This window comes from Pseudopipra pipra, chromosome 5 (genome assembly GCF_036250125.1).
Source record: "Pseudopipra pipra isolate bDixPip1 chromosome 5, bDixPip1.hap1, whole genome shotgun sequence".
NCBI lineage: Eukaryota > Metazoa > Chordata > Aves > Passeriformes > Pipridae > Pseudopipra > Pseudopipra pipra.
Window position 1 is genome coordinate 23,059,135 of NC_087553.1, and position 22,232 is coordinate 23,081,366.

Consider the following 22,232-nt stretch of genomic DNA (forward strand, 5'->3'; position numbering starts at 1 on the left):
CGTTGGGTGAGACCTGTCTCCGTGCTCAGTGAGAGCGCAGTGACAGCCAGCGGCATCTTGCCCATGTGAGCTGCACTTGGCCAAGAGCAGGAGCTATTTCTGGAGAGCTGCTGCTCTCAGAGCAGAAGCGGCAGAACTCAGGAGCACTGACCGAAAAAGAAAAGCCCTGGTGTTTCAAATGGGAAGCGAGGTTTCCCAGCCTCCCACTGGGGAGGACAGGCAACATCCTTGCAAAAATAAGGGAGGACTGCAGTGCTCTGTGGCAGGAGGACTCCAGAGGAGCTCAAAGGCTACTTCAATAAGACCGTAAACACGCCAGATCGGCTGTTGTTGCAGAGCTCCGTGAAATCGGTGATGTCTGAGCAGAGTTCAGCTGGAGAGCGCTGGTGCTATAAAAAACAAAATGACTTTGGGCTTTGACGCTTCCTTCTGACACACAAAAAGGTGATTTGTGATTCAAAAGACAAGGAATTTATCATCAAAAGGAGCTGGGACAGAGCTCAGTGTTTACACATGGCAGAACAAGACAGGCACCAAGAGCAGATATATTTATACTCATCCATTAATAAAAGAAGCCAAGTCAACCATACCTTTGTGCTAAAGTTAGAGCATAGCATTCTGCATGTCCTTAAAAAGGCAAGAAAGTTTCCACAAACTGGGACAGCCGCTCCCGGTGCCAGCTCTGTGCATCCCCTCCTCAGTGCGCAGTGGGGCTCCCAGCATCAGCACACTCGCTACCCCAGGAAAGGGGCCAAACATGGCAAGGCTTCTACAAGTGGGAAGGCTGACTAGATTCTGGTCATGGGCTGGTGGCCACTGCACCTTAGGAGCTAAATGGTCCCTTCTCTACCTTCAGAGACCTGCAGGAGACAACTGCCTCTTCCCAGACACAAAAATCCTCTGTTTTTGACTCCAGTACTCTCTTTGCTTCCCTGGTTATAGTGCTTGTGCAAGCCAGGAGCCTTCACCGCTGCTACAGGCAACATGGGGGAATGCTGGTCTTGGCACACTTGGGCTGGCTCTATGGGTTTAAGACTTGGCTTGTAGGGCTGCCTTCATCAACCAGCAAAGCAAAGAGGAGCAGCACCCAAGAGTCTGGGCTGTCATTGAAGGGCCAGTGTGAGCCCAAGGTGAACAGAGAGCACCCAGGACAGTGGATGGTTCATCTCCAATGAGGTAAGCAATAGGGCTGGATGGTGCGAGTCGCTGGAAACTCTTGGATTTGACACTAAGAAATACTTTAGAAACCACTAATTGCAGCAAATTCCTTAGCCCACAGGTACAGCTGGAGCTGCCTGGCTTCACCTGCAGTGTGCAGGGGAACATTACACCAATTAGTAGGAAAGACCTGGAAAAGTCAGATCTCTGTTCCTTGCAAGGTGCTTCTAGAAAACAATCAATTATCCTTCTGCCTGACAAATAACAGATGAGCTCTCGCAGTTGTTTCCCTGTTTCCCCTCTCTGCCCCCACCCAGTTCACCCTTGAACAACGCTGGAAGCTCTTCACTGAACCTCTCCCAGTTCCTCTGGAGCAGCAGGAGCCAGCACTGGATGTGCTATGCCAGAAATGATCACGCTTCAGGCAAACTGAGAGCAACCATAAAAAATACATCTTGTCTAAATCAAAGTTAAGCCCACTGCAGTTTTTCCTCTCTGCACTCCAGTAAAACAGCCACAAGCAAAAACTGACCCCAGCTGCACAGGAAGGAAACAGGGCTGCAGGCACACACCAGAGGCCACAGGTCACCTCTCACCTCCCAGAGCACGTTGAAGTTGTTGTCACTGCAGAATGCATTTTGCCTTTGAGCTCATGCTGAAGATGCTTCAGTTACATGAACCTGACTGACCTTTGAGCAAGACAGAGGACTAGATGGCCTCCACAGATCTCTTCCAACCCAAATTATTCTACAGCTTTGCAATTTTCTGTATAAAGACAGAAAGAGGGCATGCAAATAACTCTGCCTCCCACACCGGCTACTAAGCTAAGCTCTCCTATCAAAGGGTGCTCAGGCTGCCATCCCTGAGCCAGTATAGTCAATAGAGGTCCAGCAGCAAAATCCTGACAAGAAGTCAGCTTTGCCACTGGCACAGGGATCAGGGCTTCTTCCTGAGCTTTCGGGTCAAATCTCCTGATGCAGCTTGTCAGTGCCAGCCTAAGATGCAGCCTTAGCAGTAACACTAACCTCACCCTTGAGCTCTTCTGCAAATTCAGTTTGAATTCATAAATCATTTCAATGTGATCCAAATGCTTTCCAGCAAATGTTACCGTTTATTGACTATATCCCACCCTGCAGCTGCCAAGCACGGCCGTGTGGCACAGGGATTCTCACTCAGTAACCGTGCTGGTGGACCTTGGGCTGGCACCAAACCCCAGAGCCCACATCCAGGTTGTCACCAAACCTTCCTCCCAGCTCTTCCCTGATGTGACAGTGGTACTGTCACTCTCAGCTGATGCTACCTACACACATTGAAATGAGCACCATGGCTTGTGATCAGCTGTGATTTGTGTGATTTGTCTATTATCTATTATAAGTATTTACAGCCTATAGAAAGGGAATGTATTAAATCAGCCGTGTTCACTTCCTCAACCAACTTGCAGTGCATTCAAAGAATCTCTGCTTCCTCTGACAAGCTTTACTTTTGATAAATCATATTGAGAAATGCTGAATATTACAACACTTTTACTGACTTACTAGTGAATTCCAGGATCAGCCATTTTACAGCTTTGCCTTGAAATGAAGGCAGGCTGGAAGACCTAAAGCTTCTTTGCTTTGCCCCTGAAGCAGCTCTGCAATGCCTTTCTCCCAGCACAGCCAACCTGCCTTTCAAGACCACTCCCAGTTCCACTGATGAAGAATCCCTTAACCAGCTCTTCTTCAACAATTTTCAGCCCTGATTTCCAGGCATCTAATTTTAGCAGTCACTGTTGAACATCCTCTTGAGTTATTGTTAGAATGAAATGAGGATCATCTGACAGGAACATATCCTTGGTAAGTACTGGGAAGGAATGCTTACAGAGCTCGCATGCCTTCCTGCATCCTAATTGACAATCCTACCACCCGGAGACACACCTCATCCCACCCTTTTTGTTCCTGGTACCTTGTATTTCCAAAAGCAATAAAATCCTGCACCAGCCTCAACTGTACTAGGCATATTTAGCTGTACCATTTTGCTCAGTTATTGTTTCCATAATTACTTCCAATTAGCCATAGGGATTTATTTGTTATTTTTAGGATCATTTCAGCTGAAAAGGCACCTGATTATATGGATCTATATTTGCATGACATCTTTCACTGCAGGATCTCTAAATACTTCGTAGGATATGAATGGATTTCTGCTTGTCTGCAGTGATCCTCCTTCTATACGCAGGAAAACAGGAGCAGTGATCAAAAGACATGTCCAAACTCCCAGAGGAAATTTACACCAAACACGGTAACAGCAACTTCCAGTTGTGGATGTTAACTATTAAACCTGTGCTAACACAGATGAACTGAGGTTGGCTACACAGGCATTAAAGGAAATGCCGATACTGTAATTTGAAACAGTTGTCTCTCCTTCCACACTAACAGGTTTAAACAGTGATTGAGCTTGAGGAGGGGAAAAAAAAAAAAAAAAAGCTCCTTATCAAATTCCAAACAAATGGCCCCTTTTCTGCTAATAAGCAGCAATGGGAAAGAATGTGGATTTTCAGAGAGCTCAGTGTACAAACAGATGGGGCTGGGATTTTGCCAGCATGACTTGCCAAGGTTTTGCCCTTTATCACTGTTAAGAAGATCCAATCTCCCAGCTCATTCTTCACACCAGCTTCCCTTCTTTGCATTTTACCTGTCAGGGAGATGCACCAGCAAAACTCATCCAGATGCACTGAAAAACAGACAACACATGGGAGCCAGTAGACTGGTGTTTCTCTCTTTTATTTAAAAACAGTGCTTCATTACCATTTGCAAAGGGTTAGGAAGGGTTTCCCCCCTTGCTTAGAGTTTATAAAAGCCAGCAACATGATCAATAATTTATACACATGGATAGTAATACAAAAAAAAGGAATAAAAGCTAAAGATCTAACTACTCCAACCTTCACAATTCCAGCTACTTGATAATAATAGGAATAACCCAATGAATACTGTATGGTCTGAAAGCTACTATACAATATGATACTTAACGAGGGAGGGCGGGAAGTTAGAGGCTGTCACGAAGCCCTGGGATGCAGATACTGCTTCTCCAGAGTCAGCAGGGAAATGGGACCCTGGGCAAGCGGCTTGGGCGTCCTAGGAAATGATCCAGGGGAAGGGAACGCATCCCACCTGGGACACGTCCTGTTCCCCGGCGGTACCTGGCAATGGGAGGTGCTGGGGAGACTGCAAGAAGGGGCAAGTCTGTCGCTGCCATTGGAGGTGCTGCGGCGTCTCAGCCTTGCACTGAAAATCTGCAAGTCTCAAGTAGATCAGCCTGTGAGGTCAGTAAAATACTCCACCAGCTCCGTATCACTCTATAGCCCTGGTTCTCATTTGCTATCAGCCCCAGGTTTTAGCTCCAGCTATTTACAAGCAGGATTTATCATATTAAAAAAATAATTCAAAAAACAAACAAACAAACAAAAAAAAACCCCATAAAAAAAAAAAAAAAAAAAAAAAACAACAAACAACCGAAACCAAATCATATCCCCTGGGGTAAAAGAGGATGATTTCGTCACTTGATAATGCAGCCAAACTGAGCTGCCAAAACTACAACACACGCAGCACACACAAAATACTGTGAACAGAAAAAATAGAAAAACATGACCAGAACTGAGACTGCTAACGCGGGAGGCCTGATTTCTCTAATTTACTCTGTGGGGAATCAACAAGCCCCTCCACCAGCAGAGAACTGGGAATCTGGTAAGAGATTTCTTGACCCACTTCGGAATAACAACAAAAAAGAATAAAAAAGCATTCCCAAGATTAACCAGCATTTTGCTGACTGCCAGCCAAATGAGTATCTGGGTGGACGGCTTTAGACACCAGCGATCTCCTGGTGAAATCAGGCAAGATTTTTGGCTGATGTGTTCTTGCTCTACCATGAGCTGAGAGGCAGCATGGGAAGCTTGTCTCCTGCACAAGCCTGGACCAGCTGCAGCCCGATACCTGGAGAGGACAACCACTGGCAGCACTGGCAGCCGCTGGCAAGAAGTTGCCTTCCAGGGTCAGCAGTGGCAACAGAGATGGGACTTGGACATCCCAAGACCCATTTAGGCTGCCATCGATGCAGGCACTGCAGAGGGACAGGGGCTATCCTGACAACTCCTGGCTAGAGCGAAGCATACCAGGGATAAACCCCAGAGCCTACTTGTAAAGGGCCCCATTTCATGCTCTTGCTATCAGACTCCTGCTTGCCTTGTTGACTGGAGTTTTCATTGTGGAAGAGAAGTTTACTGGGGTTGCAGGGCGGAGAGGGCAATCAGTAAGGTGGGGGTGGAGGGAACGGGCTTTTCAGACATTAACATCACAAAAAATAGTGTTTTATGCAACAAAGAATCAAGTCTCACTGGTGTATACTACAAAATGTTTGACATTATCCAAGAGCATGTCAAAAATAAAAACACAAAGAAGTTTACATTGGATGTTTTTCTTGTTCACTATGTTGGTTTTCCCCCCCCTCCTATTTTAAAACAGTGCAAACAGGTAAAACACTTTAAAAATCACCCCTCTGCACCAAGGACAGCATTCCCCCACCCTGCCAGGCTGGAGGGTCACAGGCAGCAGGTCTTCTGCCATGCTGCCTGTGCGCTTTCCCTTTGGAGCTAGACTCAGCAAAAGCGCTCCCCAGAGCTGTTGTTTGAGTTTCCCTTTATTAAATTCCTAAGTGCTCCCCAAACCTGTTCTCCACTTGCCTCCATCTTCACAGCCAGGATAGGAAGATACAGATAGGGATGGGCTAGGGAAAAACATGGGTAGAACTGGGAGGCTCTGCTTTGTATTTCCCGCTGATGGAGCTCTGGGTGCTGGAATTGAAAGTCCAGCAGCCAGTGTCTCTTTTCAGGCAGGGAAATGGCTTCATTAACCATTCCACAACTAGCACTTGAGCCAGCTATTCAGAAAAACCTCCTCAGCTCTTGCTGTGCACTTCACATCCACAGATGTCTCAAAACAGGTAAGAACAGGGGGTAAACTTCAACTTCACTTTAGGGACGGGGAAGCGAAGTCTAACGTAGCAACACAACTGCTCCACGGTGGCCCTTGAGGATCACTGACAGAGCCCTGCCCAAAACACAGGTCTCAGACTCCAGAGCTGTCACTCTTTCTTGCTGGGCAAGTCTGCTCCCTCTCAGGCACTGAAACAGCCAAGCCACAGCTATCTTTAAACATGGCTTTGTCTATCTGAACTCATGACACAAGATCCACATAACTGCTTAACCTGGGAAAAGCTGGCTATAGCAGGCTCATACTGAGCTCCCCATTGCCTCCAGGTCCTGTCATGGCTTTTCTTAGAAAAGCTAACCCACCTACAACAGAGCAGCCTCCCAAACGTGGGGACAGGGATAACAGTTTGCTAATGTGCTGGGCACCAATACAACTTATTCCCAGTTGAGAATATGCTATACTAGTAGAAGTCATCTTTGTACCAGCACAACTGTACCCACAATGAAATACAGACCAGCACATTAAATAAATCAACTCTTCAAACCAAAATTTTATCAGTATATCATCATGTGCTGGCCAGACCTATTGCAAGACAGTACAAACAGCTACACTTAAAGAAACATTTTTATTCTGCATCAAGAGGAATCCCAGATGCCACCAGACTAGAAGGTGACAAACAGCAAGCTATTTGCCATGCTGCCTGTGTGGTTTCCCTCAGAAAGCCAAACCCTGCTTTGCAAGGGACCTGTGATTGCAGACCCATCACAGGGGCAAGCACTAGCTGCCATCATTCAAATAAGCCAGGGCCCAGTTTAATTTATTAAACGTAATTCATTTTGCATAGGGAGATATAGGCTTTGTCCTCACTTCTTCAGAAGATGGATATAGCCACAGCTTGGCTACTCTGAAAGCATCTCTAGCCAGTTTATAACACATCAGAGCGAAAACAGAGCTGTTGTTCGCCAACAGGGAAGAAAGGCTGAAGAGCTCTCCTGTCATGGCACAACACTCCTTCGAGAAACCTTGCTGCAAAATTCCAGCTGGCATGCAAGTTTTTGGGAGGTCCGGTGCTCCGGACACCTAGAACCAGTGAGCTACTTCTGGCCCCCAGCCATGCAAGTGTCCCAGTGTCCCCTCTGCAGCTCACTGCTGAGAGCAGGAAGCTGGGCTATCAGCAAGCTCCCTTAGCAGGGATCTGGCAGCACTAACTATGGAGTCATGGAGACACTGGCTGGTTAACACACCAGAGGATCCTGGCAGGGAGTGACCAGAGCAGACCAGGCTCAGGTACAAGAGGAATCAGGCTGGATGGTCTTAGAGCAGGTATTACTCGGAGATCAGGGGACCACAGCCCCACAAAGGTTGGGTGCTTCTGCACTAACCCCCTCACATTCCTAAAATATACTCGGGCGGGCTGAAGCTGCCATGCATAGACTCTGCTCGGAGGCAGAAATGGGGCTGGCCTCCCTACTTCCAGAGAGGCCAAGTGGCAGGCGGGGATTGCAGGCAGCACTGCCGGGGCAGGGGAGGGCACTCAGGGAGGGAGAACCCAGCTTTTCAGGAGCCGCAGTCAGAACCAGCTGAACTGAACGCAGGAGAGGGGCAGTGGGGAGGGGGGCAGCGCCCCCAGGGGTGCTCTGCAAGCTGCGCTCCTCTGCCCACAGCCTGCAGACCTGCTGCCTGAGGAACTGCCTGGGGGCATGGGAAGGGATGGCCTCACTCAGGCCCTCCATTTACAGCGGTAGAACAAGTCCAGTAGAGGCTTTTGCTGCATCCCAGCTCCTCAAGTACCCCGGCTACCCTTCAGTAGAAATGGCTCCCCTTGAAAATAACTATTTGTACCACAAGTCCTCCCTCTTCTACCCCAACTCAGGCAGTAAAAGCCCCCAAACACTCCGAGTCCCTCTCATTTCCTAGATTTTGTGAAAGCCCCAACACCCTGTTCCCCCCCCTCCCCATTTTCAAGCTAAAATATTTATATACAAACAACAAAAAAATTGTCATAACAGCAACAAACCAAACTTTGGCTTGGGGGAAAAAAAAGTAAAAAAAAACAACAATAAAACCAGAAAAAAAAGTGGCCAACAGGCTGGCAGTTTGGTGTCCTCTTTATCTGTCTATTCCTCCATAGAATCAATTGCTTCAGCATCTCTAGCTTAACTAATGGCTTCCCCATTCTTCCCATTAGAGGTGCTGTGCACAGAGAGGCTCCATGTGTCACTGAGGAAGAGCTAAAAACATGTGTGGTTGCGTGTGGCTGGGCCAGGACACCTCCCCAGGAGCGTTCGGAACCTCCACTTGGTGACGTTGCTTAGTGTTAAATGCAGGAAGTTTCCTATTCTGTATCAGTGGTGGATGGAGAAGCACGTGTACAACAGGAGTTGGAAAGGCTTCACCAACAAACCCATACTCCAAGCCGCCCTTCTGGGGGCAGTGGCTCACCCCAGCACCAACTGATGGAGTCGAGGCAGCCTAATAAAATTAGGGTTATGCACCTCTCTACCAGGTGGTGAGCCCTGCCTCTAACCACTGGGGTTACCGGGAGCACTCCAAGAGCCAGCAGCTGAGCAGGGAGGTCTGGAGAGCAGCAACTCCCCATCACACCACAGCTCTGTCATCTAAATGTGCTATCTTTGAAACACAGCGAATTTGATGTATGTGGGAGCAGAAGGGAGATGGTCTTGGGAGTTGTGGAGCCTTCTGCTAAATAGTCTCTAAGCTTCTTCTAATATGTAGTGTCTATATGGACTCAGCAGACCAGGTGCACAACTTTCTACGAGAGGCTGGGCAAAACAAACCCAGGGGCTCCAATGCAGCTATGTAAGGGCCTGACATAGCTTGTGGTAGGAAGTTCCTATGAACTCAGAGCTTGCACAAACTGCTTCTGCCAGAAACAAAACCACTTCAGGATCACATTTAGATATAAAAGATCCTCTTCCCCCACACAAACCCACATGCTTGTCCCTCACCTCAAGTAGCTTATACATGACTGTTTTTACCTTACTCATGTTGTTTGAAATAGATTACTTGCAGAAGCACCTAAGTAGCTCAGGATGAACAGGAGCAGAGACCTTGCACGCTGGGCCTCAGAGCATCTGCCATGCTCGACTCTTCTGCTAAATTTCTTCCTCTGCAAGGCTGCACGTGCTTCACCTCTGCAAGTTTAACCACTTGCTGTCTGCAGCAGAGGTACTCTGCCTGATCCTGCACTGCATCTGCCACTTCTCGAGGAACGGGACAGCAAGGGAGAAAGATCTTGAAAAGGAGGAATGAAAACTAAGATAATTATAGCCACCAGCAATGGACAATGATCAGCTAGTAAAAGTTCTGTGTGTGGGGGAAAGGTCATCCTCATCAAAAACTTCTTCCAAAGTCTTGTCCCCTATACAGCAGATAACAGCAGAAGTCTTAGAGCAGGTTGAGGGACTCTTCTCTTGTGAAGTCTAAAATTCTGACACTGCTGAAGCTGTCCCAAACCTGTGCACGTCAGATGATGGCAGGAACGAGGAAAGTCTCTGCATTTCCCCCATTTCCAAATGTAAATGACTATTTCCCACCAGCATTTAGGTCCCAGCCGCAGCCAAAGAGTGCTTCCTTCTGCAGACCAGAAACACGGCAGGTGGAGACTTCTCCCTCACGTCCTTCTGTCTCACAGGCACCAAGCACCAGACCAGGGAAGTAACTCTGTCTGCGTGTTCCTGATTAATTGCATGATATCAGTTTCTAACCGCTTTCCTTATCACTAATTGCCTTTTCCGTGATTGGTAGGATAAGCTATGCACCAACATACAGACACGGAAATGCATTATTTTTACCACAGTTTAAAAAAAAAAAAAGAAAAAAAGAAAAAAAAAAACACAAAACAAAAAAAAAAAGCACAATCTTTGGAACAAAAGAATTAAAGGCAGAAATTTAAAGGAAAAAAAATACATATTCAAAGAACATAGTGAGGTATAAAAAAGTATTTTCTCTTTTGTTTTTTTGTTTTTCCTCCTCAACTTGCTATAGAGTTCCTCTACTAGTAAATATTGCAATAGCCAGGCCTCATGACTTGGGGGGCTGTCCCACTTGCAGGGGGCTCACGTCACTTCAGTAAGGGGCAAATCGGCTGTAGCCACCTCGGTATAAACTCGCCTGTAGAAATGAAACGGGAGAAGAAAAGGCTGTTAGGAGAACTGTGAAGTGATACCTAGGACAGCACCCAAATGCTTTTGGAAGGACCAATGGACCTGTCCTGGCACTGGCCCACCACCATCAGCACCTCTAAGAAGCAAGAGAGAACTCTGTCTGCAAATCCAAAGACGTGGCTCAGGAGAACATGCTCATGGCCAGCCAAGCTGGAGGTGAAGTTTGGCAAGTCTTAGTGGAAGGGAGCTCAGTACCAGAGAAGGGATTCACGAGTCCTAATCTCAAGCTACATTTTTAGGCTGCCTTTATAGATAGATAGCAGACACCAAGACTTCTAGGATGCTCTTTACCTCACCTTAGGGTGATATGATGACCAGGTACCCTAGAATCACCTGCTTTTCCCTCACTGACCCTAAAAAGAATCCACATGATGAGCTGAGGCTGAAACAGAGGTGCTACACTGCAGTTATCTATTTTTAGGTGTCTTTTTTTCTGAACACATTTGTATTCCAGCCTCTGCAACAACTTAGCTACTGCGCTGGCTAGCAGATGGGCAAGCGTGTGTTTTCACCAAGCTGCTCCACTCGTCTCTGATGCCAGCATACCTCATTCCTACCCTTGCATAACTACTGCTGGCAGGCAGGACACCGCATCCTTCCACTAGTGGAAGGGGGAACCAAGTGAAGCAGCTTTGCTGCAAGATGTCACAAGAACAACTTATTCCCTTGCTTCCTACAATGGAAAATGGCACAAAAGGGCATCTTGAATCTCAAACTATTGCTGATTTTTGCTCTATATATCACTTTGATACAGTTCTACTGATTCACCAGCAGTGTTCTGGCTCCTGGCACTTCTGGTCAGTTTTAATTGTCATTTTTTATTGTACTAGCTGATGTGCAAGACCAAGTAATAACTGGCCTCCTACAACCTGGTTCCTTTCTTAGTGCACACACACATATGAATGCAGAACAACTGGGAACCCAGCACTGCAGCTAAGGACCTCCTCCCTCAAAGTCTTTCTGGGTGAAGTTTCATTGCCTTGTACCCAGTGAACAGCTGTTCCCCATGCTGGAAATGAGAAACAGCACAAGAAAGAAAATCCCACTTACCACAGCGCCAACTCCGTAGCTAGCGGCAGGGGCAAGGGCATGGTAAGGATCTGCTGTGTACACCCTGCCATAACTGAAGAGAGGGAGAAAAGATATAAAAAGAAAAAAGTCACTCGGGAGGGGCAGAGAAATAGCTGTCTGACCACAGGTAATGGAAGCAGCAGCATGCCCTTCCACACACATGTATGCACACATGCACACACAGGCACGCAGGCAGCCTCTCTGTGAAGAGAACCAATGGGCATGCTGCCATGCATCGGTATGAGATGGGCAAGAGAACGGCCTGCATGGAGGGATATGGTAGAAGCCATGAGCTTGACCTGTAGGGAAGACGCCATCGCCTTTGAAATGACAGCTAGTATATCCCTTACCTCACGTGATGCAATTTGGGAGGAGAGTGACTGCTGGCGCTAGCGCTACTGGCACGGTAACAGCTGCTACAGGGAAAGCAGTGAGGGATTCTCCATAATGAAAAGAGAGCATAAACTTTAATGGTCTCTCATGTGCTAGGATTAAAACACGGCCTCACTGCACAGGAGATGAAAAATCTTAAGGCAAGCACTCTGATGATGACAATCCTTTGTATCTATTCAGAGCTGCATGTTACAGCATCCTAGAGCACTGCATGAGCTGAGTCATTTTTACTTTATGGATGGGGAAAGAAACGCACCCAGTGATTAAGCAACCTGCCCAGAGTCACAGAGCAAGGAAAGCCAGATCTCTGACTCTGAGGCTGTAACCGCACTGCCTCCTTTGTGCAGAGAATCACAAGGATAGGGAAGAGGCTAGGATTTGTGCCAGCTCACATACACCGGAGTGCAATACTGTCTGGGAGTAGAGACAAACCGTGCATTCAACTCTTTCGTGTTGGGTTGTCCATGCATGTGTGCGCATGCGAGTGCAAGAAAGACCAAAAAATGGGGGAAAGAAGTAGAAGTTCTGTAATGGATCGATGCTCCTTGAATCCCTGAGCACAGCAAGCTAACCCCCATGGACACCTGTCCCTTACATACCCATCGCTGTAAGCTGCTGCAGCGGCTGCAGCGGCCGTGGCTGCTGTTGCAGTAGCAGGCTGTGCATATCTGTAGGCTGCGTATCCACCCTGCAGGAGAGAAGAGAACTGACTTTACAGATACCTGTCCACCCACGCAGAGCATAAAAAAAAAAAATTAAATAAAAGTCACACACATCACAAGGAGAGGAAGTATTTCAAACTGCATCAGCTCCCATGTCTTGTCTATCGCAAGCATCACCCATTAACTCATGTAATATTCCTTTCCTTAGAGGGACCAGGGAGGCTCTTTTACTACTCTGTTTAGCAGAAAAAATATACTGAAGAAGACTAAGCATGGTTATAACCCTGCAGAAAATGCACTTTGGCGTGGAGGAACTGAAAACCAGAATGGACCTGAAATCTTGCATGTAACGTAATTTTAATGGTCCCTTCCTCTTAAGCTGGAGAAATTAGAGGTGGACACTTTTTGTGAAGTGTGTATTTTAGAAAGGGGACCATTAAGAGAAATTCCTGCATTTATTTATTATTATTTTTTACCTCTCTTTTTTTAAGCCTGGAAAACACAAAAGACTAGAATTTAATTTAGTCCACATGTGCAAAAGTACCAATAGCCAGAGAAGCAAAAGAGCAGTCAGGAAAAGACGGTCAGAGAAGACAGTCCCTAGAGGGTTCAGGGCTGTCAACAAGCAAACTGACAAGGAAGCCAATCAGACTGTTCTACCTTCCCCTCCATATGAAAAGGACATAGGTCAAGGGAAATTATTCCAGAGCAGTCTGTACTGCTGCTGCTTTTCTGCCCGTGCTACACACTGTAGCAAAGGGGCTTACACTGAGCAGAGGCAGTTACTAAAAATGTGCTTACAGCTGTGTTGGCAAAACATGAATCCTGACTCAGAGAAAGACCTGTGAGTCTTCTCCTGGAACTCCCACAAGGAGCTCCTGGGGCAGAGCAAGGCTTGGCCCAGGCTCTGCACACTCTGCAGTACTGAAGGGTCAAGGCCAGCCACCTTTCAGACCAGGGGCAAAGGTGGCACAGCAGGAAGCAAAGGGGACTCTGAAGCCCTGGTTAGGTCTTTCCTTACTGGACACTTCTGAACACATTTTTGTTAACTTACAGGGGAAGGGGGAATGGTAAATGAACCATGGCTTTGACTTGCTTGAAACACAATGAGCCATTAAAAAAAAAAAAATCAGAAAATTCCAGATTGTTTCTGGCCTTTTCTTTTCTTTTTTTTTTTTCCAAATGACATTTCAGGTTTTGAAGGAGCAGAAGGCAGAGTTATGCTCTTCACCTCCAGAATCAGCTCAACATACCTCTACCACTTATATATCCTTTGCACATATGTAACTAAGAGTACAAGATCAGCTCTACCACAGAACTGTGTTTGCTCAGAAGTGCTCAGTTTGGGGCTAGGTAGCTTTTAAATTAGAAGTAATGATTTTAAACTAATTTTGGTTGCTTTTGTGGGGCCCGCGTTAGTCCCATGGAGGCTAATATGCTATCGAAAACATGTTTGCAGACCCTTTCCTACTCCAGAGGAGAGGGACCTGCAGCCTCTTCAATTTTCTAGTTAACAGAAGAAAAAGTAACCCATATCTACACCTGTGAAACATCGCCACATGACCTGGAAGAGGTGTCACGTTGCAGTTTTGCCCTTTTAATCTCACTTGGCTGTTTCAAACTCTGCATTGTGGATTGATGGTTTGGGGATCCTTAGCTTGGTTTTGTCATGGTATCACTGCACCATTATTTCCACCTCCAAAACATGATGAAGGCAACTGCAATGAGGCGCAGCCTTAATCCAAACCAAACCTTCAGCAGTCTCACCAAATTAAAACAAGACTTCATATCACTGTTATTGAGTTATTCCCTTAGGTTTATCAGCTTCCTGAACCCTTGATCTGTTACTTGGGCACAGCTAAGAGGCACTTTCTCCTGGCACCACCCTCTGCAGGGCAGCTGACTTCAGCATGCACCCTGATTCCCACCCTGCCCCACACTTGCCAGTCACATTTCTGATCAGAAGCCACTTCAAATGTGCCTGGCACATACTCTTAACATGACAGCAAGATGCAGTTTGAAACCAAAAAGGCTTATCATGTAATTATCTTTTAACTCATGTCTCTCATAAAGGAAAACGAAACAAAAACAAACCAAAACAAAACAAAAAAAAAGAAGAAGAAGAAGAAAAGAAGGGTTGGAATCAGGTGTGTGGGGGGAATGGCGTAACATTTATTAATCAAAATTAAAAACTAAGCATGCTGACATCTGGAGCTAGAACAACCAGCAAAGTCACCACGTTCAGACTCATATTGGCTAGTTCTATCCATCCCAGCATTCTCTTGGGACAGCAGTTCGCCCTAGGCTCTACCACAAGCTCAGTGAAGTACACAGCCTCAAGTACTAGAGCGTGCAGCCACAACAACCTGCTATTACGGAAACAGTCAGTCACCACTGGAGTTAACATTCCAACCTTAACGACTCCCGCAGCCTCCCGCCCTCGCCCCCCAAAATGGCTCCCACCCTAGCCCTGTCCCACACCACAATGTTAATAATTATAACAAGCAATAACCCATCTGTTATATCAGAGAAGGGAACAGAGACTCCACTGAGAGATTTAGAGCGGGATGTTAACATTTCTTCAGTCAACTGCACAACAAACAAAAAGAAAAAAAAAAAAAACAGGAGAAATAATTCATTGGAGAAATGAAGTTAAGAAATAGCTGACGTGTATTGCTTTTTAACCATGCACTGATGCAAAATTGAAGCTACTGGTTATTTAAAAAAGGAAAAAAACAAAAAAATCTCAGGATAGAGGTACACACGTACAGGCAGACCTGCTCAGTTCAAAGCGATCTGCAAAGTCTACTTATGTGTACTTCAAATAAAACCAAAAATGGGGATTATAATGGCCATGGTGCATTCCTGTCATAGGAGCAATGAGTGGGGACAGCTGGGAGATTTCTGACACAGGGATGTATTTAGCATGACCAGCAGGTCCAAATACACCAAAACAGGGTGAAAGAAAGAGGAGGAACTATTGCAACTATTATTCATTATTTCATAAATCCTTTCACCAAGCTCTGGGACCTGTACAGAGCAAAGCAGACACTGTACAGGTTGCCTCATCCAGCTGATGCTCCTGTTCTCCATAACCCAGTGCCCACCTACATAATTCCATAAATGCATCTAAAGCCCTGCTCAGTTTGTCCAATGCATCAGATATTTTCTCCTGCTATTCCTGTTCACATAGAACTTTTAACTGATATGCAGAGCTCATCTGTAACCTCAGTTGCATAGTCCTAAAACCCCTAGTGATTTCTGGTGCCACTCACTTCAGGTACTCCAGTAAATATAAACTATAACAGAGTAGAGCATCTGCAATAAAGAGGAATAATCACGTTTACCAATTAAATAAATATTTAAAAAAAAAAGGCCCTTGCTAGCTTCACCACATTCCTCCAGTGCCACACAGCCAAACTGCAATAGAAGACACCACTGAGTGACAGAGTGCCTGAAACCCAGGACAGCCATGCAAACTCCCACTCCAATCTATTTGATTCCACAGGGACAGGTTGCCCACCTAGGTTCAGTTTTTTAAAATCTTCAGCCTCATCTCAAAAGAGATGAGTCTGTCTGAGCTGCTTGCAAAGATGTTAAGTCAGAGACCTTTCCATTACTGGAACAGTTTAATCACTGCCTACACAAGGGAACAGGAACTAATGAGAAGGGTTATGCATTTTTACTGGGCAGTAACAACCAAAAGGACTGTGTAAATCAAGATTATACAGGCTTTTGGATTGTCTGGGGTACATGTGAGAGAGGAATACAAGCCTAGATGTTGCTTATATTAATTCAAAGTTCTCTTTCTCTGGCTATCTGGCCAGTGTTGCTGGGACTATGCTGAACCCTTTCCCCATGTAGCACTTGGGCCTTCAGACCTCAACTGCCTGTATTAGTCAGGTATTCACAAAAGCCCAAATTTAAAATGACTCTTCTGCAATGTTACTGTCCTTGGCTCATTAACAAAGCAATTTTTTTTTTAAAATTCCTTCTTTAATGTTAGATGACAGCTTTTTCAGTACTGTCTTATATTCTCTGAAATAATACAAACATGGAAGAACAACATACGCAGGAAGCTGCAATCCCAACTAAAGCAGCATTCCAATTACTGAGCATGTTAATGTAAATAAATGAGCACAATGCAATTCAGCTCAAAATAAGTCCATCTTCTCTTCCACTCTTCAGGTCCATATTAGGTGATCAATCCAAAGAGAGCGGGAGGAAATCCAACACTACAGCTTACTATGCCAGTGTATCCTATGGTATAAGCCTCCTTTTTTTTTTTTTTTTCCCCTTCCTGCCTTAGACAGGCACACAAAGTATGTTGCTGGCCCTCTTTACTTCAAAGAGCCTTAATACCCCTAAGGCACAAGCATACACATAACCCTGGAGAAATGTGTAACTCATGGTACCAGTTAGATACGTTCGACCACCTGCCAAGTTTAGGCAGCGAGCCCAATTTTAGGATCTTCTATTTGTCATCTCTCAAATGTGTCTTCTCCACCCCCAAACTGCCATATAACAGAATTTAAGAAGCAGAAAGGGCTAGAACCCCTTCTGGTATTTCTGTATTAGAAGGGTGGCATATGTGCACCAGGAATGAGCATGAATGAATTAAAAGAGGTGACAGGACAACGGTGTCCATTGCAGCAGGTGCTTCTAACATGGTAATGGGACAAGCATGACCTTGTTAACCCTTCCACTGAATTTATGTTTTGTTGGTTTTTTTTAGTTTTTGTTGTTTTGGTTTGGGTTTTTTTATTTTGAATGAAATGCCACTCAGTATGAAATCTGGACACACGCCACCCTGCTACAGCGGGGGCTTGGATCACACGTGAGTCTGCGCTGCCCTAAAAAAGCCTCTGTTCCCATCTCTAATGTGGTGCTGGAATGGTTAGTATAATTCAGTTTGTTCCACTGCAATCCACAATCTGATTGGTTGGCAGGTCACACTGGCACTCCTACCTGAGGTATTTTAGCGCTAATGATTGGTTCCTGTAAGACTATTCTATAACAGAACACAGGAAGAGCAGTTCAAAAAAACACAGCTGTGGAAAGAAACAATCATACAAACAGCCCGCAGCGGGGCTCACCAGCCTTTTCTTTCCAGTGGATGCAAGCACGCTTTTCACAGGCAGGAGCGGTCTTCGCATGGGTGGGTTTTTTGGGTTTCCCCCCCACCACCCAGATTGACCCCATTGTAGAAGAAAGATAACCTTTCTTATGATCCGAAATGAAGCCCTCTGCATCCTGGGGCAGGTTGTTTTATCAATTCAGGTGTCTTGCCAGAGTGGGACGCATCCAACAACAGATGGAATGCCTTCTTCATAGAAGAAATGGCTAGCAGGATGGTTGCCCCAGGAAAGAAAAAAGGAGTGAGGAAAAGGAGGAGGAGGAAAATGAGAAATCGGTGCGTAGCATATATGCAGAAAAAGCAGCCCAAACTTGGGACACTTCCCTTTCATCTTGCCTATGACTAACCACTCCCTGCCAGCTTAGCTCCTTTTTCTACCCTTCCTTCACACAACCCTATGGGCTCAGGCGTCCTAAGAGAACCTCAATTTAACTTCCCCCCAGTCCTAACTGAAGTATCCTCTGCCATCCCTTCCAGAATCTGGACAAGTCTATCACACCAACCAGAGAGATGGAAGCACTGCAGTGAAAAGCACGACAAATCAGTGGGGCACAGGGACACTGCAATCATTCCACCTGTGACAAAGAAATTGTTTGGAAAGGCAATTTCAAGTTTGGATTATGATAACTTTTTCCTGAGCTCCACTGGAGGGCTTTGAGCAGCAATAACATAGGAAAAAGCACCACCATCTACCTTGATGGAGTTCCCTCTTCTATCAGCCTGCTTTCTGACAGAGAGACCATAGCCACCAACAGCAGTCATCAGAAGTCCACCTAATGGTTCTAACCTGACTTGGGGGCTTGCTTTTGTGTTACATGATGGTAGTGCACTGCAGCACCAAGTCGTTACGGGCATTCTTCATTACTGAAGTCTCTGTCCTTAAAACATGTTAAGTCTCTCTCCCCACCTGCAACAGAAGCTCTGAAGGAGCTTTCTCAAAAGAAGCAGGGAGTAACCCTGGCCAGTCTTTCCTTTCAATGTGGCAGACTCTTATATGCCACACTGAGGGAAGAGGCCCTAAGTATCACTCATTTTCTTGGTTACTTGCTGTAGCAAAGTCAGTGGTGGGTAAAGCTAGTGTTTTAGGTGTGAAGCAGGAAAACCCAGAATCTTCTGTTGTCCTTGACACAGTTTTATAGAGAAACACTTGACTAGGCAGATCAATTTTTAAAGGACTGCACACATAACAGTATATGTAAGAATGAAGAAGTGCACCGAGTATCTCTATGCTCAGAGAGCACATCTTCCAACTGGTGTACCTGGGCTGGGAAAAGCACCTCTACGAGACTTGATCCTCTACATAAGCCAACAAAATCCAAAAGCTAGTTCCATCCATTATCCTGAGTCTAACCCCAGGATCCTCTTTATAAATGTCAGGAATAGCACCTTCAAAGGAATGGGAATGTGAAATTCATGCTGACAACTGTGCCACTACCCAGTACAAAACTTCTCCAGCTCCAAAGAGCTATGACCTACAATATCACAAAAGGAAACTCCGCTAGAGCTAGGCAGGCCACAAGTTGCAATGGCAGTAGTGAACCTGAACATATTTGCTTTGAAAGGCATATTCCTGCTCTGCAACAGCTCTCCCCCTCCCACTTTTCTCACTGGCCAGTTTGAATACCTCCATCTACAACCCACCTAGGTAAACATAGATGCCCTGGAGATTTGCAATACAGACTGACTGGGTAGGACAAAGACAATGACAGGACAAAGTCTCCCATGGTATCACAGCTAATTCCCAGACAGGAGGAGGCTGCTGACTCTTGTAACCGAACATCTCAACATATTTGTACTCTACAATTCCCCAAAGAGATGAGAGAATCTAGCCTATTTAGGTACCATTTCTACTAGCAAAATCAGATGTCAGTTTTCACTCTAGCATCTCAGTCTCCATTTTTAATCAGTCCCAGTGTCTTCCCCAAAGGGAAAATCTCCACATCCCAGTGGCACATGAACATTTTTAAACATACAGCTTGCTCAGTTTAGTGTGGGCTGCACAAATCAAACCTGAAAGGGCCCCAAGAGGGAAGAGAAAGGGGAGGGTGAAGGGGGAGAAGGAAAGGGAAGGTCTGAGGCTAAACCAGTCCTGTTATTTTTATATTCAAATTATGAGAGAAGTGTTGAGAGAAATTTTAATTTGCTAGTCGTCTCTCAGGCTGATTAGTATCAGTGTGCGTGTGGGGGACAGGACACCCAGTGAACTGACCCTGGCAATGATCAGGAAACCCAAAGGCTTAGGTCTTGCACCCAGGGGCAAGCGCAGTGACAGAGAAGCATGCTTGCATTCCTAAATATATAAATATATATATCCACAAGGAAGAAGAAAATTAAAGTAAATGATATTTAAAAAAACAAACCAAACCAAACAAACAAACCAAAAGAAAAAGAAAACAAAACAAAAAAAGGCTGGCTTGTCAGGGGTTGGGGACGAGAAGGCTCCGGTGTGTGTACTTACATAGAGGTCAGCACCGTAAAATCCGTCCTGGTAAACCACACTGCAGAAAATCCACACAAAAACAAAAAAACAAAAAAACAAAAAACAAAAGAACAGAAAACACATTCCGGTTATTGAGGACGGCAGCATGCACATGCGTTTTACACAGGCAGGTGATGTATGAATCCACAACCTGGGCTTTTGGCAGGAGCAAATCAGCAAGAGAATGTGTGTGCGCACGCACGCTAGACGGCTCCAAGTCATCTTCCATGGCATGCAGAGGGGGAAGGGGCGGGCAGAGGGGGAGACAGTATGCGAAGGAGAGAGGGAGGGGAACCACCATCTTGTACCATAAATATAGACTCAAAAAGATTTGATGTCCTGAAGAAGAGAAACAAGGGTTTAGAAACCTCCACTCTTGGTTATTTTCCTGGAATGAGTTTAGTTACCCCCTAAGCATGTGGAAACATTGGCTTCCTGAAGTGGGTTTGTGAAATTGAGGAGCCCCTCAGAAGGCATCCCATGGGGGCTGGAATCACCTATGTCAGGAAGTGTGGTTCAGAGACTTGTGCCTGATTACATATTTCAGGCTTCACAGGGCTGCATGACTTTGTTTCTGACATCCATACATCACCTGCTTTTACCCTGCACATTAGACATGCGATAAGATTTGGCTGATCACACAAGCATGCAAAGTATTATTATTCAGCATCTTAAAGAACCGATGCAACACCTCAGGAAAACAAGTCAATCAATTTTGATCAAAGTAAACACAGAGAAATGTAATTGAAAAGAAAAAACCAAAAATACCCACAATGCATTGCTTTCACAAGCAGAGATAATGAGCTAAAAAGGTTAGGTGACTGGTCCAAGGTCCGAGAATTGAAAGGTGCAGTGGGAGTCCCTGGTAGTAACAACCTATTCCATAGCAGAAAGGAGCAACTGGAAGGGTTTCCATGGGATGGTGCTTTTTCTGCGTTAAGCCATAGTTTTCTTTCTCTCAGAACTTCAAGCAGGAAAACTGTTAAACAGAGCCTGGGGTTCCCAAAGAGCTGCTCTTACCAGAGCATTCACTAGCTTAAGACTAGGCAGCTCGCTCTGGGGACAGGGGTTGGGGAAGGATGAGGAAGGAAGAGAGGGTATGCCCCCCACCCATTTGAGTTCAGCGTGTGCTTCACATACTGAGGAATTTCCTCCTGCTTTGTCCTCTCAATAGCTCCGCACAAACTTGTTCAAGGCTTTAAAAAGCATTAGCCCCACCAACTGTGATGTTCATGGATCTGATGTGTATGACTTACCCATAGCATTAAGGAAAAAGAAGGTATGGAACACTAGCTATTCTTTTGACTATTATTTTTTACTTATCAGATGAAATGTGAAATGCTGCCAAGAGCCTGCCACCCTCAGACACCCACCTATTGTAAGGCACACACACGCAAAAAAAGCCCAGCAGATCTTGCCAAAATTCTGCATGCTATTACTAAAAAATAAAATAAAATTAAAAAAAAATCTTGCCATGTTAGCTACTGCTTGAATAATTTAGTCTTGTTGTCTTCCCCAGGAAAAGTACACTCCATTCCCAATGGACAAAGTTACTGTAGTGTCCAAGAGCGCTGGGAGCAGGTATGAAGATAGAGACCCTTGTTAGAGGAAGAGGGGAGCCACTTCAGCAGGGAGAAGCAGGCCATAAGATCATGTTTGTTGAAGCTAAATTTTTACAACCACATAACAAAGAATTTGGCTCCTGGGGCAGTGACTTACATTGCTGGGTTCTCTATCTAGGACCAGGAGTGTTTTAGCAGTGATACTCCACCTGCTCCTGCAGGAAAGGCAAACGCATGACAGAGGAAGTGACTTGGTTTATGAACAGGTTATCAGTTTTAACAGTTATTCCGAACACAATCAATTGGATGAATATAAGCATTACCACATTGGATCAGGCCACTATTTCTGTCAGCAAGAAATGCTAGCATCAGCTCTCCAGAGAAAACTGCAAGGAACACTAATAACAGGTAAGAGTAAGACTTCCTGGATCAAAATAACCAAGCACACGTGCATCCTCCATCTCTCCTTTAGTTAGGACTTGACTGACATCAACTCGCAGGGTTGAAATTTAGCAAGGTTGATTTATATGCTAGAATATCCATACTTGTTGCTTCTTAATGCTCACAAAAAACTGAGAGAATTCCATCATTTGAGAACCACAGAGGCCATTCTGGTAATGTAGCC

At 45.5% G+C, this 22,232-nt stretch overlaps 1 protein-coding gene across 30 annotated transcripts in view; it reads right to left on the bottom strand.

Annotated features, from left to right (window-relative positions):
• Window positions 1-3,898: 3,898 nt before the first annotated feature.
• RBFOX2 (RNA binding fox-1 homolog 2) overlaps window positions 3,899-22,232 on the bottom strand; it is a 173,493-nt gene continuing 155,159 nt past the window's right edge. For 10 of the 30 annotated variants that reach the window (XM_064654941.1, XM_064654944.1, XM_064654942.1 and 7 more), the window contains 5 exons: window positions 20,025-20,064; window positions 14,942-15,018; window positions 12,367-12,455; window positions 11,354-11,426; window positions 3,899-10,250 (listed from right to left, as the gene is read on the bottom strand). In XM_064654941.1, coding sequence (XP_064511011.1) covers window positions 10,196-10,250; window positions 11,354-11,426; window positions 12,367-12,455; window positions 14,942-15,018; window positions 20,025-20,064 — 334 coding nt within the window. In that variant the 3' untranslated portion in view covers window positions 3,899-10,195. The other 20 variants (XM_064654947.1, XM_064654960.1, XM_064654946.1 and 17 more) reach the window with 15 other exon arrangements.